At 39.0% G+C, this 18926-nt stretch overlaps 1 protein-coding gene across 2 annotated transcripts in view; it reads right to left on the bottom strand.

The window, feature by feature from the left end:
• Nucleotides 1–1908: 1908 nt before the first annotated feature.
• The window catches only part of HTR1E (5-hydroxytryptamine receptor 1E), a 57790-nt gene continuing 40772 nt past the window's right edge, over nt 1909–18926 (bottom strand). The window contains exons 2-3 of one of the 2 annotated variants that reach the window (XR_005126879.1): nt 3106–4440; nt 1909–2161 (exon numbers count right to left, since the gene is read on the bottom strand). Coding sequence is in view for 1 of the 2 variants with exons in the window: in XM_037520059.2 (XP_037375956.1) it covers nt 3158–4255 (1098 nt within the window). In the remaining variant the exon portion in view is untranslated. Of the gene's footprint in view, nt 2162–2841; nt 4441–18926 lie in introns of those variants that run through there. The other variant, XM_037520059.2, reaches the window with a different exon arrangement.

Raw genomic sequence — 18926 nt, 5'->3', positions numbered from 1 at the left:
GTGGGTGAGAAGAAGCAGTGAGACCAGTCTGGAAAGGTAGTTTAGTCACATAGTGAAGGAACCTGGAATGTTGTACTAAGGAATCTTAATATATTTTATTCTGATGGGAAAATAGTGTAGGATTTTGAGTACTGTAATTAAAAATCAGCAGTATGTTCTAGGATAGTGATTCTCAAACTCAATAAAATCTCTTGATAGGTTTGTTAAGACAGAGATAATAAACTTCTGGTCCCTCCCCCAGCAGAATTTCTGATTCAGTAGGTCTTCAGGGTGGCCCTAGACTTTGCATTTTGAACAAGTTCCAGGGCGATGCTCATGTGGCTGCTCTGGAGATGGCACTCTCAGACCACTGTTCTAGGAAGATGTAGCCTACAGGTGTGTTGAGGCAGAATTACAAAAGGAGGAGTCCTGAGGTAGATGGATTAGATAAGAAGATTTGGTCCAGGGGAGAAGACAGACCATAAAGACTAGGGAAGGAGACAGATGCAAACATTTCTGTAGAGGTAAATGGACAAGACTTTAAGACCATCTGGATGTGAGAGACAAGCATAAAGAGAGAGGTATATTTATCTAATAGGAATGCTAAAAAGCATGAAAATCTTGTAATCAGACTGAGAACAATGAGAAGTCTGAATAAGGACAAATAATCATGAGTTCAGTTTAGAAAGGCTGTGTTTGAAGCACCAACCGAGTATTCATAGGAAGATGTTCACCAGACATAATTCATGGGTCTGGAGTTTAAGAAAGAGAGATTGGAACTAAAGACACACATGCAAGAGCCACGAGCATGGAGCTAATTGTCGAAATGCACGGGTGCATTGGTGAAGGAAATTCTATGGGGCGTACACCTGGTGGGGGGAAGCAAACATTGTTTAAAAATGAACAATGATGTAAAAAATATATAAATAAAAAGAAAATTAAAAAAAAATGATGAAAGTTGGAAAGGAGCATGGCGATACAGGAGGTGATTGCTGAAGAAAAAGTCCCAGAATGAAGATAAGGATACAAAGAATGAGGAGAGGACCTCCCCGGTGGCGCAGCGGTTGAGCACTGGGTTGCGAAGCTGCCCGCAGCCTCTGCGGCGCCAGTTCGATCTCCGGCTGCTCCTTGGCCACCAGAGGAGGGTCCCACATGGCGCGCAGACCTCTTCTGCCACCCGCTGCTCCCCTCAGCAGTGTACTTCAGTCCTTCTGCCTGCTCTGCTCCCCGCTCTGGCTCTGGTGAATTCTCTCACCCTCCCGCGCTTCTGACTGTACCCAGTGCATGTATAAACAAAACAAACAAACAAACAAACCAGCAAACAAATAAATAAAGCATGCCTCTATAAAAAAAAAAAAAAAAAAAAACCAAACAAAGAATGAGGAGATAGAGAATGAGGAGAGGAGAGGATACTGCACGCATGGACCTACACAAGTCAGGAGAGAAGAGAGAGCAGATAAGGACACAGGGAAACCCACTAGATTTCCTGCTGGCAAATCACCTTTGGGAGATCAGTCTGGGGAGGCTTGGGAAGAGCATCCTTAGATAGCAAAGGACAGAAAAATCAGTGAAAGGTGAGAAGCAGAGGCAGAATAAGTGGACAACTGATGGGAGAAACTCATCTAGTATGGTTAGGGGTGAGATGAAGCAGGAGCTTGGTGGGGAAGTAGGGCCATAAGAAGTTTGTTCCAGTGCTCTGGACACTTGTTAAACTTGTGTTAATTGGTGAGATTAGGGTAGAATAGGGAAAGAAAGGGGCTTGAATTGAGGGGGTTGGAAAAGCAGAGAAAGGGGGGGGAAATGGAGCAATATATTGAGAGGGAATAGATGGAAGGGGGAAAATCAATGTCTTGTCAGTAGACAGAGAAGAGAGATGGTCTGTGGAGAGGTGATGGGGAGAGGCTGTGGATGAGCTGAGCAGAAATTTAGACAGTCACTTACTTAGGAGTACACAAGAATTTATAAGCTTTCAGTCCTTTCTGTCCTTACTCTTGACTTAGTGGTGGGCTCCTCCACATGACTAGAGCAGTCACTCCAGGTCAGATGAGGCGGAATCAGGCCACACACTTTGTGGCCTCAGGTCCTGCCCGCAGCCTCCCAGCCACAGGGTGTAGTCTGATGTGGAAGCCACAGTGATTCCAGGAGACACACTTCACACTCATTTCCTGATGGGTGGTTTTTGCTGTGAACATAGATTTTCAACTTTTTATTTCTTTCAAAGGGCACGACTGGTATAATTTAATGAGTAACACTCTCCAGAAAAAGTTGTTCAGTTAATATATTCTCTCATTTGATCACTGTGCCCCATTAAGCTTCTTAAAAATTTCCCTAAATTTGGCATGTACTCCTGCCCCAATCCTGCTGAACGAGAGTATAGTTGAGGCTTAGCTTAAAGCATAGCTTAGAATGGGAGCAGGCCCACAGTGTCTGTCAGGTAATAGAGCAATACCTTGACTGAAATGGATTTTGACTCTTGTGTTTGCTCATGTTTATTATTCATAGTCAAAGACCTGGGGAAGTGCCAATACATTCATTTCAGGCTTTTTTTTAGAGAATGAAGAAACTTGTCTAATCATAAACTAAAAATGACACGCCAGCTATACTATTTGTGCCTGAAAGAAGTAGGCTATGTAGTCACAGCAAATGATTCTAGCTTAGATCTGCAAAGCAGTAGAAAACAGCACACCATTTTTTTTTTTAATACTTTATGTAGCCATGCAATTCCCACTGGAAGTTGTATGCATATGGAGCCATAATCTCAGATCTAATGCCACATGAGGGCAAGTTATCAGATATTTGATTTCTAATATTTGATTTCATTGATTTCTAATAAAAAAATTCTGCAAATGAAGATTTATTTTGGCATTCATTAACTGCAGGGTTAACTGAAATGACTAGAAAGGTGGGTAGTTTTTTACCTTATTATTACTTCTATGAAAGGTCTGGGTTTTTAAATGATAATGTTTATTTGAAATTATGTACCACAAGTAAGACCAGAGGTAGAAAACAACACACCAAATAACAGGTCTCAAACAAAACAAAACAAAAAAAAATCACAAGACTACACATACTCACAAACTCTCCTGAACCAACTGTGTTCAGGAATTAATAAGTTGCATCCCTTACCCTCGTCCACTCACGAGGCTGGCAAAAGTCATGCCTTTTGGCTTTTTACAACCTACGTATGTTCTCGGCACCTGATGAGCTTTTTAAAAGCCAGCTTAAAGTCTTCATTAAAACTTGTGTAGAGTAGAGGATTGATCAGAGAATTGACATAGCCAAGCCATGTCAAAAAATCAGCCACTTCAGAGGACACCGTATAGATGCTCAGACCTACAATCAACTCTTTGATGAAAAACGGCAGCCATGACAAAATGAATGCACCCAGAATCAGCCCCAAGATGCGTGCTGCCTTGCGCTCCCTGGTACTGGAAATTTGCTGGCGTTCTCCTGGGTGATCTAGATCGTTGTCAAAGGGAGGGATCCTGATGGAGGTGTGCATCTTTTCAAACTCTGTGGTGGGGTCTGAGGTGGAGAAATCGGACACGCAGAATGTCTGTGTAAGTTTGCAACTTGCGAAAGAATTCTGGCTATCTGTGCTTCTGTTGCTCAAATGCCGGCTTGATCCCCTTTTCTGGTAAAGGCTCTTGGCCGCGTGGTAAATCCGGTAATAGAGAATCAATATCAAGGTCAAGGGAATATAAAATGCCCCAAGAGTGGAGTAAATGGTGTAGATGACGTGGTCATGCTGGATGGTGCACTGACTAGGGGGCGGGCTGAGTTGGCGGTGGCTCCTCCAGAACAGAGGAGGCATGGAGATGAAGATGGAGATAGTCCAGACCGTGAGGACCATGAGTCCAGCCCTCTTGGTGGTCCTCTTCCTGGCATACTCCACAGCGTTAGTGATGGCCCAGTACCTGTCCAGGGCAATCACACAGAGGTGGAGGATGGAGCAGGTACAGCAGGTCATGTCCACGCTCAGCCACACCTCGCAGATGAAGTACCCGAGCTTCCAGCTCTCCATGACAATGTACATGATGCTCAGGGGCATGACGAGCACGGCCACCAGCAGGTCTGTCACGGCCAGAGAACAGATCAGGTAGTTGGCCGGCTGGTGGAGCTTCTTGGTGGTACAGATGGCCATAATCACGGCCAAGTTCAGCAACATGGTCAGGGTGGTGATGATCACTAGAGTCATGGAAATGAGCATCTTCTCTGTGACTGTCTTGGGTCTCACAGCCACGCCGGCTTCTGTGGTACAGTTAGTGATGTTCATGTTTGGCCCCTTCTAGTCTATGCTGTGGAGAAGCTGTTGGTTATTTCCCTGCTGCTGGAAGCTACTTAGATTTGATTGTCTCTCAGTTGTGCAGAGCTGTAATTTCTTCAGTTAGGTAGTCTCTTGTGTTCCATTTTGTGTGGGAAAAGGGAAGTGCCACTGCATTGCTTCTGAATGGAGGGTTCCTGAAAAAATAGCATGCTGCTGGTTAGTGAATGAAAAGATATTTTTTTCCTGGAAAACATGAGAATATTTTGGTATTCATAAATTCTTAACATTTTTTGATATAATTTCTTCTCCCTCTCTGAATGTGAACTTCATCTTTATACTATACTTCAATGGATAATTAATTTTTTTTATTTTTATATATTTTTTACATCATATTTCATTTTTGCACAATATATGCATTTTCATCTTGGTTATAGTCCCCATACAATTCCCATCCCCCCCTTGTTTTGATCCTACTCCCTCCTCCCCTCTCTGTAGTCTCTGGTTTATAGTTGCTTGTTGCTTGTTGATTTTAACTTTATTATAATTAGTCTTTTTCCTGGTCCCTTATTTAGGTTTTCTAAATTCCTGCTATGAGTGAGACCATCTGGTATTTTTCTTTTTCTTTCTGGTTTATTTTGCTGAGTATGATCCCTTCCAGCCCCATCCATGTTGCTGCAATGGATACTTTTCAAGTTAAGTTGCTAAGTAGTAAGTCTATCTTGCCACCTGAATTATTTTCTTATTTATATTTATTCACATACATATATATATAAAAAGACTTAACATTTTGAAACACATTTATATTATATCACACCTTAAAAATGCTGTGATAAAGAAAAAATTATCCTGTTTATAATGAGTATACTTCAAACCAGATTCTAAAGTTTTACAGCAAATATTCAACTCCAAAAACATTTTAGTGTCACAATGGAATTGTGTAATTTTGTCTAATTATTTCTGACATTTTACATATCCCACTGTGCATATCTTTGGAGAAAAGAGAGAGAAAAGCATATAACATTACTTTGATGTTTATGGCAATTGTTCTCAGAGTAATACAGTAAATCAACTGCGAAATGGCATCATCACTGAACTCAAACTTCCCCACATTTAAAGAATGTGTCTAGTTTGGTTAACAGTTGTGATTCTATCTATCTATCTATCTATCTATCTATCTATCTATCTATCTATCTATCTATCTATCTATCTATCTAATCTATCTATCTCTGTGTCTCTTGGATAGCTGTGATTAAGCAGAGTAGTCAATAAGATATTGACATTTCTTGACTACATAACTGCAAGGAACTCTTTAAAAAGTGACATCAATACACATGGATGTGGATTCTTGAGAACAAGATCAATTCTGCATTGGAACATTCAAAGCATATGGCTGTTGGTTAGATTGACAGTCTCCCTAATCCTCTGATTTGACTCTACGGGATTATATTCAGGAAAACTTGAAAAAAGAAGTGGTATTTAGGCAGTTTTAAGAAGGAACATAGATTGTGGAATAGGCCTAATAGACACAATGACTTTGGAAAAGTGTGAGGGCAGGAGCAGGTGAAGCCTGTGTGAAATGGGGAGTACAAATGGGTGGGGGTCTTTGTGTAGGTGACGATTAAAGTCAGGAATCAAAATCTCTAGACTGGTTGAGATCTAGTTCTTTGATTTCTCTTGTCCATAGTGCAAAAAACAGGAGCTGGGGGGCCATTTAACCTTTACATATGGGGAAAAAATCATGATTTCACTGACGATCCAAACTGGGACAATTGTTTTTATGACAATCTGTATCATTCTACAGTTAAATGAGAATCACGATATCTGTTTCTATTATGCTTTAGTGTTTCTGTGGATGCACTAACTTTTGGATGTCTTGTGTTTCTTTAGTTCTTCCAAGGGACTGATTCTGCCAATGATCCCCTCTTTCTTATAAATGGAATGTTTTCTTCTCCACTGGAACCTTTCCCTCCTTTTAAAAACAATTTAAATTTGCATTTACATTTGAGACAAGTTTCTAAATTGAAGGATTATGGGATTTAGAATCAGACCTGGGTTCAAATTCCAGCTGAGTCATCTGTGAACTAGGGGTAACCTCTCTTCATTTCTCCCTGTGTCCATGTGTCTATTTATCCATTTTGACCCCTTGCTCTTCAATAAAATGAAATAAGTTTTTTTTCCCCTGCAAATATTAATCCTCAGTTATGCTATTTGGGGTTCTTGAGGTTAGGTAGACTAATTCTTAATAAAAAGTCTCTTTAATTCAATTGTTAAGATTGAGAGTACACAGAGTAGTATGGGTGAGGGACAGAAAACTTTAGACATTTCAGTTCAATAATAAAGGCAATTAGGAAAAGTAATTATTTTGAAAGCACGAAGTAAAAGCAAGATGAGGAAAAATTCAGCTTTATAGAGCTTTAAAATCTTTTCTATTTATCTGTGCTCCCCAAACTTCTAGCTGTCATTTCTCTGATGACACCTCTTTCTTCCTTATTTGTAACATTTTTTCATATCCCCTGGCAGACTATACATTCTGGAAGGTAGGATGTATGCCTGATTCATCCTTTAAACTGCTTTTAGTTAAATTAGCAACATTTTAAGCACTTCACTGTGATTTCCTGTTTTATTTTGTGGCCAAGTCTTTCAGAGTAGGAGTTAGGTTTTGTGCTGCCACTCACCCCAAACACCTCCTACCATCTTTCATTTTTTTTTAGTGATCAATATATCTTGAAGTTTGGTCCCTAACAACATATATAACACATTCTTTAAATGGCTGGGTGAGGTCACCCAGGGAGCAATGAAAGACAGCAAGTCTAAAAGCCAGCCCCTGTAGCTCTTCACCTTTCCAAGGTCAGGTAGGTTAAGGAAGAAGCTGAAAAGCAGAAGAGAAGAACAACTATTCAGGTGGAGGAGAACCATAAGAGTGAATTCCTCCCGAAGACCATGTGATGAAAGTACATCAAGTATGAGAGCGTGATCCACTGTGCAAACTCTGCTGACAGACAACATGATGGGGACTTGGCCATTGGCTGGACAGTGTAGCTGACACTGATGACCTTGACAAGAGCAGTTTGGTGCAGTGGTAGAGATGAAAGGCTGAATGTGAGATTTCAAGAAATAACAGAGGAAAGAAAATAGGGACAGTGAATTAAGAACAAATATTTCAAGAGTTTTATTGAAAAGGTGGGCAGAGAAATAAGGCAGTAACTGGAGGGAGTTGCAGGGTTAAGGTTTTTTTCTTTGTAAGAGAGATTGTCTTTCTTAACTGGGTTGTTTACAGTTATTTATTTATTTATTTTTTTGCTGCTACATTCATTATCCTTTATATTGAGATAGAGAACATTTTTGGGGTAAGTTAAATGTAAGAGAGGAAGCAAGAAAGCAGTAAAGGGTGATCCTAGGAATCAGCCAATGAAACACCATGCAAGTAAAATTCCTTGAGCAATTTAATGGATCACATTGGAGATGGTGATCCATTTGAGATATCAAAGATACAGAGTCAGTAAGTGATTCAACCTCAAGTGTCTTGGGTTTCTTAATAACACGAGGTTCCATAATTACTACTAACTCTTTTTGTCACAGAGTCATCTCCATAAAAGAAGGGCGAACCCATGTTCCCCTCCCCTATATACATGCAGCTGCCTTCATCTAGCTAGTAGAAAGGAGAGGGCGAACTCAGCGGCCAGCTGAAGCTACAAAACTTGGAAGGTTGGTGGACGCTGTAGACTTGAGGGAGACACATGGAGAAGGGGCATCAATTTGCTTCCCAGCTTCGGATTTGCATCAGTGACTTGGAGGACTTGGAGAAGACTTGTGGAGAAGAGACATGAAGAGACACTTGAAAAAGACATATAGGTGAGAGAAATGTGGGGAGGCTGAGAGCGGCAGCTGTTACCTTGATTTGCACTTTGAATTTGCCCCTTTTGCCCCCTTCCTAAGGTTCTCTGCCAGAAGGTACTTTAGACTTTCAGGCTTCAGTGGCCCTGCTTCAGGCCAAACCTGTTTTTATGTAAGAAGAAATGGATAATTTTTATTGGAAAACTATTATCCTTTCTTCTCTCTCTATGCACACTAATTCTACTAAGGTTTTTTTGTTTTGTTTTGTTTTGTTTTTTCCCACTGATTAAGCTTTGTCTTTGTGCACCTGAGAGGCTGGACCCCTTTAGAGCATACAAGTTTGGGGATCCTGGGTATCTCTCAGTTACCTGCTTATACTTAGGAGAAGTCTAAGTAAAACAGTACTGGTTAAGTAGATGCAAAAATTTCTTAGTTTCTATAGCTTTTCACATAGTAAGGGAGGAGGGAATATAGAAAGAAGTAACTCAAGTACATTCTGCGGTACCAATCAAAATACTAATATCAAAATACCAAGTTTTTATTAGCCTACTGGAATGGAAAATTAACTGCAATAATCACAACTAAAAATGGATATATCCTACCAGGAGTTGATGTGGGAATTTGTTTGTTCATTGTCTGCTGTGGTTATGACATGGAAAATAATAATACAGAACAAATGGTTTTTGCTAACATCATGAATAGGAGAGAATCACTCTAAACCAAACCAAAGGATTAGTGCATGATACTCTCATTTACCTGACTTTTCCAGAGGCTCTGATTTATACTCTCCCATAGATAATCAGAGCACCAGGGAGAGCACAGGAGATATTAAGGGTGACTTGGGCAAAGTAGTCTTCAGCTGGTAGATGAAGAGGGGAAAAGAATGGCTCCTTTATGTGCAATATAGAGAAACAAAACAAACTGACAAAACTAAACCAAACAAAATCTAGAAATATGACCACAGAATTGAGGCTACTAGAGGGGGAGGGAGGTCAGAATAAAAGGGAGGGTGAGGAGGCCCAGTGGTCTAGGATAAAGAATTGTGGATGCTTTTGTGGTGGGGGTGGTGACATACATCTCAGGATGAGTGAACCTATTCCCCTAAATTATATCCAGTGTTGTAAACCAATGTTACTTCAATAAAGAGAGGGAGAGAGAGAATGAATGTCTCATTCTCATTTAGTGTTATTAGGATGGATGAGTCTGTTGAATCTGCTCATCTTAAAAGTTCTCTTGTAGGATTTTATGTTACGGATCCAGTTCATCCATTAGAAAACTGACATTGACTTTATTAGTTTTCTTTAAGTCTGCCTGAATCAGAGCTTTGGAGAGGAAACTCACGCGGTAGTGACACCCATGGGCTCTGAAGACTTGTTCTGCCACTCCCCTGCTACAGTGTCATTCTAGACAACTCTCTCTACCTGCTTCAGTTTCTTCATAAGATTAGAACAATCTGAAGATAAAATGAGTTAATACATGTCGCATGCTTGTAGCAATACCTGCTACATAGGAAGTGCTATGTAAGTGTTTATCACAACTTATTATATGAATTTTCTTAGGGAATTTTGCATTGGGCCATAGAAATGAATTCTAATCCACAAACTCTAATATGTAAAAAAGATCTTTATTTCTATTATTCAACCTAATTTATACCTCTAAGTTTTTAACTTCTCATGCTTGGGACTTTTACTGCTTCCTCCCAAGTCTCTGGAGAATTAATCAGAGCCAGGGTAGATGAGGTGGGGGTGGAGGTCTCAGGTGAAGAAGTCATCTGTGCAGAGAAGCCCTTGATAAGATATTTACTGCTCCCACTCCTTCAGTGCTTCCAGGTCCACATTTCATCCCTAACATGCTTAGGGGATTTGCCAAGGTTGGGAATGTGTGCCTAGCCACAGACATGTATTTATACTTTTTTTGAAAATTATAGACTCTCCAGAGGATGCCAGAACTTTTTGCCCAGGTCTTAGATTCCCAGAATTTTTTATTTCCCCATTTGGGGTATTGCTAGATAGACTGTAGGAGAAGTTATTTTCTTAAGTCACATTTACTGAAAACCCTCTTTAATCTCTTTGCTCACTTCCAAATCTTATGGATGTGTCATGGGCTTAGACTTTGAGAACATAAATAGGCATTCTTGCCTAATAACTATGCTTCTTTGAAATATTTGTGAGGCAGTGAAGCACAGATCTGGCTGCCTGCTCAAATGAATCTAAAATATCATTCATCCATACATAAAACAGTGCTTGTTGGTATATTCCTTTCCCCAGCATTCTTTGATTTAAATGAAATTTGGTACAAGTATCCTTTTCACAAAGTATGTTAAGACTCAAGTTATCAGAAAATATTATGGAGTATCTCATTCATTAAGAGTATGAAGTGCCCACAAACAGCAAACATTCTTCAACAACCCATTTACATATTAACACCATCATTTAAAGGATATTTTCCAAAGTGGATTGAAGGACCCTGGGGTATACTTGCCCTCCTCCATTTAATTCCCAGCATTTTCCCATGGGATCCTTTAATTCCTGATTTATGTCCTCTCCTAGACTTCCTCCAGTGCCACTTCCCTTTGCCAAGACATCTCTTATGCCAAGGTACCCCCTTGGCACACAGCCTCTAAACCCAGCCAGGATAACTTCCCTAATCCTGCCATCTTAGTCACTATCTTTCCCAGAGGTTGTTTCTGACTTTATGTCATGGGTTGAGCTGTAATTACTTTACCTTTTGTCTTCCAGAAATCCATAGGCCTCACAGTGCCAAGTGCAAATGGACTTGAAACTCTCCAAAGTCAATACATTCGAAGTTTAAGCCTGTGCACCAAATACTAACATAAAGTAACTACAGAAGATCAAGAAGCATGTTAAATTATATTATGATTATGCAATCACCAAATTCCAGCTGAAGAAAATCAACAGGTCAAATGATCCAATTTTTTCAAAAATAAATTGCAGAGGTTTTAAAAAAAGTAGACAGAGGGGATAGCATACAGACTACAGGAGATTTAGAGAGAAATAAAAATTAAAAAAAGCTGGGCCTCCCAGGTGGCAGAGTGGTTGAACGCTGGGTTGCGAAGCTGCCCACAGCCTCTGCAGCGCCGGTTCGATCCCAGGCCGCTGGGTGAGGGTCCCACATGGCGCGCAGACCTCTCCTGCCGCCCGCTGCTCCCCTCAGCAGTGTACTTCATCAGTCTGCCTGCTCTGCTCTCCCCTCTGGCTCTGGTGAATTCTCTCACCTTCCCACACTTCTGACTGTACCCAGTGCTTGTATAAATAAATAAATAAATCTTTAAAAAAATAAATAAAGGCAATCACTTTCTTTAGAAAAAAAAAGCTAAAATGAAAAAGACTATTGTTATTAGGAATGTACACTTGGGTGATAAACTTTAAAGAAAGTTTAGAAGTTAGGAGAGTGGTTATTTTTAGAAGGGGGAAATGGTTGTGAGTGGGATGTGGCTTCTGGGTGTCTGGCTACATTCTGTTTCTTGATGTGAGAGTGATTTCAGTGGTGATAGTTTTATAATATTTTAGTAAATCATACATTAATTTTATTAAAGGTGGTTTTAAAAGATAATCTTAAATGTTAACACAAACAATTCATCCTATAATTCTATTTTCCTATTGATTAGCATACTGCATTTCAGACCTAGGATCAGCAACCTACCTTCCCCCACTGAACACAGATGCAGATGGCAGACTCATATCACTTTTACTCTCACCAGCTTATTTAGTCTTCTATCTAGTCTTCCATCACTATTAATAATTCTCCACATTCTCTCATATCTTCTTTGATAATCCTCACTTTGCCCAGATTTCTTCAAATCATTAAAAAAGATCTCTCCAATATGTGCCAATTTCCTTTTTTTTTAAAATTATTTCAGGAGTGGCATCTTGCCCTGATATTTCTAACTTTTATCTTTCTGTTAAATTCACTTTCTTGGCCTTCATAAATACTTTTGTGGGGGAAAAGAAAGGGTGGACAATGTTTCTTAATTTGATCTTCAGTGCGAACAGGAGGAAGATATAAAAGCACAAGATACTAGAGTTTAGGGCTCTTTATTCTCCTTATTTTTTTAAATTGCAATGGGACATGATATGATTATTATGAGGTTATTATATTTATAATAACATGAAAATACCACTGTGAAAACTAAATAAAACAGAGAAATAGAGTTTTAGGAGATATTTATGTATTCTGGATATGAGTCTGTTGTTAGAACAATGTTTTGCAAACATTTCCTTCCACTCTGAGATTTGTCTTTGTACTGATGTTTTTTGATAAACAGAAGATTTTATTTTTGATGAAGTCTAAGTCATCTATTATTTTCTTTATGATCAAAACTTCCTATGTCCTAAGCAGTCTTTTCTAACCTCAAGGTCACAACAATATTTTCTAAACTTTCTTCTAGAAGTTTTATAGTTTTAGCTTTCATGTACATGTTTCATCTTGACTGAAGTTTTGCATTTGGATGCGAGGTTGGTGTTGAGGTCTATTTATTTCTTGATATGGATGTCTACTTATTTAGTTTCTACTCATTTAAGTCTTCTTTGATTTATTTCCTTAGCATTTTGTCATTTCCAGCATACAAGTCATGCACATTATGTTGAATTCATACCTAAGTATTTCTCTTTCTTTGGAGTGATTGCAAGTGGCATCATGTTTTTAATTTGTTTCCACATGTTTACAGTTAGATATAGAAGTGTGATTGATCTTGTGGTTTTTGTTTTTATTTTTGGTTTTTCTAAGTAGCGTTTTTATTTATTTATTTATTTTTTTTTTACATCATTGTTCATTTTTAAACAATATTTGTTTCCTCCCTCGTTTTATGTTTTTATGTACATGCTTATGCTTTGCTAAGCTCTCTTATTACTTACAGGGTTTCTTTTGGAATTTTCTGTACAGATGATCATGTCATTTGCAAGTAGAATCACTTTATTTCTTTCTTCTTTCTCATCTGTACACATTTTCTTGCCTTATTGAAGTGGCTAGAACTGCCAGTACTATGTTGATTCTCATTAGTGAGAACAAATATATTTCTCTTCCTCTCTGTGGTATGTGCCACTTCTAGGCGTTGCCTACAAAAATTTCTAATGAACTAGCTTCACTCTCACTCTCTATCCACCAGCTGGATGGGGTGAAAGCTTCCCGGTCAGTTCGTGATCGTATGAAACAGCGTATCACACACCTTCCTTCAGTGTGCCAGCTTTCTGACTTGCCTTAGATGATGATATCAGTGAGAAATAATATTTTATTGTGTTAAATCACTGATATTTTGGGGCTTATCTGTTAAAGTAATTAATCTTATTTGCCTTGTGTAAAATATCAACTATCCATGGGTGATTTAGTCTTTGGAAACTTGGTTTCACAATATGAAAAATGAAGATAATTTTATCTACCTTACATATTTATAGAGAGAATTAAATGAGATAGCTTTCACTATAGTGATTTTATATTTCCTGATACCACAGCAAACATTTGTTCAGACATTGTTTGCTGAGCATGCTCAGATGTAATGGATTTGTTATCTCCATATTAAGCTAAGGGGTATTTACTTGTGCTTCTGTCTTTGAATGTTTAATCCATCCCTTTAAATTTTTTTCTTTAGCAGTAAAAGTGAAACATAATGTAAGCCCAATATATAGGTTAAAATATTGTGCATTTTCTTTTTTTTTTAATCTTTTTTTTTTTAAAGATGTATTTATTTATTTATACAAGCACTGGGTACAGTCAGAAGCGCGAGAGGGCGAGAGAATTCACCAGAGCCAGAGCGGGGAGCAGAACAGGCGGAAGGACCGAAGTACACTGCTGAGGGGAGCAGCGGGCGGCAGGAGAGGTCTGCGCGCCATGTGGGACCCTCCTCCGGTGGCCGGGAAGCAGCCGGGGATCGAACGGGTGCTGCAGAGGCTGCGGGCAGCTTCGCAACCCAGCGCTCAACCGCTGCACCACTGGGGAGGCCCAAAATATTGTGCATTTTCAAATGGCCAACAGGCATATGAAAAAATGCTCAACATCACTTGTAATCAGGGAAATGCAAATCAAAACTACCATGAGATACCATCTTACACCAGTGAGAATGGCACATATTAAAAAAACTAGCAACAACAAATGTTGGCGAGGGTGTGGAGAAAAAGGAACTCTCCTGCACTGTTGGTGGGAGTGCAAACTGGTTCAACCACTATGGAGAGCTGTGTGGAGATTTCTGGACCTACTAAACATAGAGCTTCCATATGATCCAGCAATTCCACTCCTAGGTATTTACCCAAAGGACACAGAAACATCAGTTCCAAAGAGCACCAGCATCCCTATGTTTATAGCAGCACTATTTACAATAGCTAAGCTTTGGAAACAGCCCAGATGCCCAAAAATAGATGACTGGATCAAGAAGATGTGGTATATATATACCATGGAATATTACTCAGCATTTAAAAAAAGATAAACACATGCAATTTGCAGCAACATGGATGGCGCTGGAAGGGATTATGCTCAGCGAAATAAGCCAGAAAGAAAAAGAAAAATACCGGATGGTCTCACTCATAGCAGGAATCTAGAAAATTTAAATAAGGGACCAGGAAAATGAATAACTGTAAGAAAGTGAAAATCAAAATCAACAAAAAACTATGAACCAGAGACACTTTTTGGGGGGTGGGGGGCAGGAGGGGAGGGACTGGGGTCAGAATGGGGGGGTTGAAATTGTATGGGGAATATAAAAATAAAATTTATTATTAATTAAAAAAATAATTGCATTATAAAAAGAAGGGTATTTCTTTTTGGTTTTTAAATTTTAATGAACAATGGCGAAATAAAGTTCCTTACAAATATTTATAATCAATTTAGAGACATTTAATACCAAATTAAAGTTTACTGAGCTACAAATGAATTAACGTACCAGATTATTTTCAGTCTGTTTAAGAGGTTTTTAACCTACAAATAAAACTACTCAGTATTTTGCAAAGCACACTATTATACAGACTTGCATTCCATACCTGCCAATAACAAGCTATGGCCTGTAATGAGCCATGTGATTAGTTTCCTCATCTAAAAAGGAGTTAATAAAATAATCTCTAAGTTTCACTCCAGTTTTAATTTTCCAGCTCTGAATATGGGGAACGAGAGGTAACATTTGTAACTTTGGACCCTCAAAAGACACTATAATCCCACCACATAGACTGAAATGCCTTTCCTGTCTTTGATTTCTGATGTTTATGTAATCACTGACCCACAAGCCAAATTCCAATCATGGCACCAAAGCTCAGAAAAAAAAAAGAAAAAAAAATATTGTGCATTTTCAATCAACTTAACATAGTTCCTAAGTAAACATTCATAATCGACTTTAATTTGAATTTGACGTTGATGATGGTTTTTTAAGAAATCCAAACCACAGGCATCACAGTCTATGCCCATGCCCCCTTTGGATCTTTTGGATACATGTTTCTATGCAAATACTAGGGGGAAAAGGGCAAGTTATCCAGGAAGTTCTTCCCATTTATGTAATGTGAAATTTATATAGAAAATAAATATATACTTCCTTACCCACTAAGTCAGTGCATTCACTCACAAATTCTTTTTGAAAGGATTTAGAAGACCACATCCAGAAAAGCTGTCAAAAGCAAGAAGGTGTTTCAGAATTCTTTCATGAGGCCAGAGGATGTAGGTGGAATGGTTGGGTAGGGACTGAAATTTTCAGTGTTGGAAGCAAAAGATGACCTGAGTGTGGAAAGGAAATAATTTAGAGGACTGGGTGGCAGAAATGTGCAATAAGTCAAAATGACTTTACTATTTTGGAGATGATAATATAAAAGCCAGATAGTATTATAGTATTCTAGATAACTAATAGAGTAAAAAGAATTTAGAGAATTTTCTTGAATAGTTTATCTAAAACATTTTTAATTTAAGTCTTTTCTTGTATTAAACATAGTTGTTGGATAGCCAGGAAACATTTGTGTTTCTGTGAAGTCTGGTTAGCTTATTGGTCTGGGCATGTACCTGTCAATTTTGCTGACAAATAAGAAGGACCACAATTTTTTGTTATGTTTAGAACATTTTCTGCTTCTCAGCCTCCTGTACAAATAATGCTTAGTTTATTCAGTGAAGGACAAACATTCCTTCCCCTGTGATTCTGCACTCTCTTGTTATCACTCTACTACTGCTTGTTGAACTCATTTAGCTTTTCCAAGCCTTTACCTATGCTCCTTGGACCTGGCAATTCATTAATTATGAAACTCTGCCATTCTCCAGGTAAGAGCACACACTAAGATAAATTTGCACTATGTATTTTTTTTAATTTTAATTTTTTATTTAAATTTTTATTTTTTTTAAGATTTATTTATTTATTTATACAAGCACTGGGTACAGCCAGAAGCGCGGGAGGGTGAGAGAATTCACCAGAGCCAGAGCGGGGAGCAGAGCAGGCAGAAGGACCGAAGTAGACTGCTGAGGGGAGCAGCGGGCGGCAGGAGAGGTCTGCGCGCCATGTGGGACCCTCCTCCGGTGGCCGGGGAGCAGCCGGGGATCGAACCGGCGGCCCTACAGAGGCTACGGGCAGCTTCGCAACCCAGCGCTCAACTGCTGCGCCACCGGGGAGGCCCAACACTATGTATTTTTAAAATAAACTAATGTTTGTATACTTTCACTTTTATAGAAAAGCTGTAAAGATAGGGACCTCCCCGGTGGCTCAGCGGGTTGAGCACAGCGCTTTGAAGCTGTTTGCAGCCTCTGCAGTGCAGGTTTGATTCCTATCCTGGCCAGCCAGGGAGAGTCCCACATGGCACCGCAGACCTCTCCAGTGGCTCCTACTGCTCCCCTCAGCAGTGTATTTCGGTCAGTCTGCCTCTTCTGCTCCCTGCTTTGTCTCTGGTGAATACTCTCATCCTCTCATGCCTCTGGCCCATACTTCAGCTCTTGTAGAAAAATAAATAAATCTTAAAAAAAAAAAAAAAGAAAGAAAGGCTGTAAATATAGTACAGAGTTCTGTCTACCTCCATGGTGGAGGAGGGGAATTAAGCTCCAACTCCTGGAAAGGGGATATATACATATATTACTTAGAATTCTTCTATAAGGAAGATTTGTCTCTTCACCACCATTTTATTCACTAAATCAAAAGTTTATTTCTATGTGTATATATTTATGATTCAGTCCCAAGGGGACAGAGAGGGTTATGGATGCCTACTCATGTGATTTATCAGTATGGATTTGTGAATATTTACTTTATTCTCTGGATTATAATCCCACACTAGGTTGTTTAATTGTTCTAATTGTCATACTTGGCCACTGGGAACTCTTTCAGTTAACTCCTGTTGCATCTTCTTGTCAGGCTGTTTTCCTTTGTCCTATGCAGAGTAACCTCTCTTTGAAAGGTAATGGGGAAAAACAATGTCTTGTGAAATATAGATAAGGTTTTATTTAGAGAGTCTCTATTGCAGGCAAATAAAGACTTTTAATAAAGCCTTTATTTAGAGAGTCTCTATTGCAGGCAAATAAAGCCTTTTCAGCTGAGAATAATAAAAATGAACTTTATGCCATGCCTGTCATTTAAGCTAGCTGGTGCTTAAGGATATATTAGAATATTAAAAAAAAAAAAAAACTCAAAAGGAAAGTGACTTTTTCTGACCCAGCTTAATGATACAATTGAAGTACTCAATTCATCAGAGAAGATCTAGACTCCTTTCTGTGCTGTTCACACATTTTTCTTTCCAATATGCAGGACACTGTGCCTTTGGGGTAGATGCAAGTGAGCATTTTAATTACAGGGTTAACTTTTCCTACTGGACTTTCACCTTGGGAAGCATTGCTGCCTCAGATAACTTGCAGCCATTCCAAATACCCTCAATGGCATGCTGTTCTACAAAGGGATTTGCAGGTATCTATTTTTTTGTTTTGTTTTGTTGAGATAGCATGTTGTGTGGAAATAGAAGGGTAGGGTAGAGGCCTCGCGCAAATCTACTAATGTTTGGCTTTGTGTCCTTGAAGAGGGCAGTTCATGCATGTGGCTCTCAGTTTTCATACCTGTAAAGTTAGGACTTCATTATTTCTTGTCATTTTTCAGGTTTAACGTGCTCTGACTTTAAAGCTATAACTTTATGGTGGTTGGAAGGGGGTAAGAGTATGTATTTATGATTCAGATCCAAGGGCGAAGTCTCTAGTTTTGGAGAAATTATATTTATAAAAGAGCTGTTGAGGTCTAATAAAAGTGTCACTCTCTCCTGACAATTATATAGCACTAATTTACTTTCACATTAATTTTCTGTTTTTAACTTTGAGATACACAGTGTTTCTATTAAACACACATCATTAGGCCTACACTTAAGACTCTCATGTTGATAGTTAGCCATCATTCTTTTTTCTTGACTATTTTTCTCTGGGTTTTCTTCTTGTCAGGGATAGTATGTGGTCACTCACATTTATGGAAGTCTCTGGATTGCTTTTGTTCCAGAATCTCATTATGGGGATGTTCATATGGAGAATAGCCTGAAAGACAGAGGCTTTATCCTAGTAGGATAAAGATAATGGCTCCCTTTGGAGTCATGGGTAAGATACTTACTGCTCATTATAAAAAGTCTGGTTTCTGTAGCTCAGCACACAAACTGTCGTGTACTCACTGCATGTGCAGAAGTCATATGGCCCTTCTTGCATTACTCTGTGGGAATTCAGACTTGGGAAATTGGTAGGAGAAAATGCTGACACTCTGGCTACTGCTACTGCTATAATGAAGTCCTTACTTTATGACGTAGGATTCTCCTGTCTTCTGATGGCTTCCATGAAACTGTGGCATGTTAACTTGTTAGTTTATAAGTAGGATAAAATCTTGGATTTTCAATTAGTTCTTTGCTGCATATTTCCCACTGTGGAC

The sequence above is a fragment of the Talpa occidentalis genome, unplaced genomic scaffold, assembly GCF_014898055.3.
Source record: "Talpa occidentalis isolate TD23 unplaced genomic scaffold, MPIMG_talOcc4v2.1 talOcc4.2, whole genome shotgun sequence".
NCBI lineage: Eukaryota > Metazoa > Chordata > Mammalia > Eulipotyphla > Talpidae > Talpa > Talpa occidentalis.
Note: the sequence above shows the minus strand (reverse complement) of the source record. Positions and strands in the feature narration are given on the sequence as shown.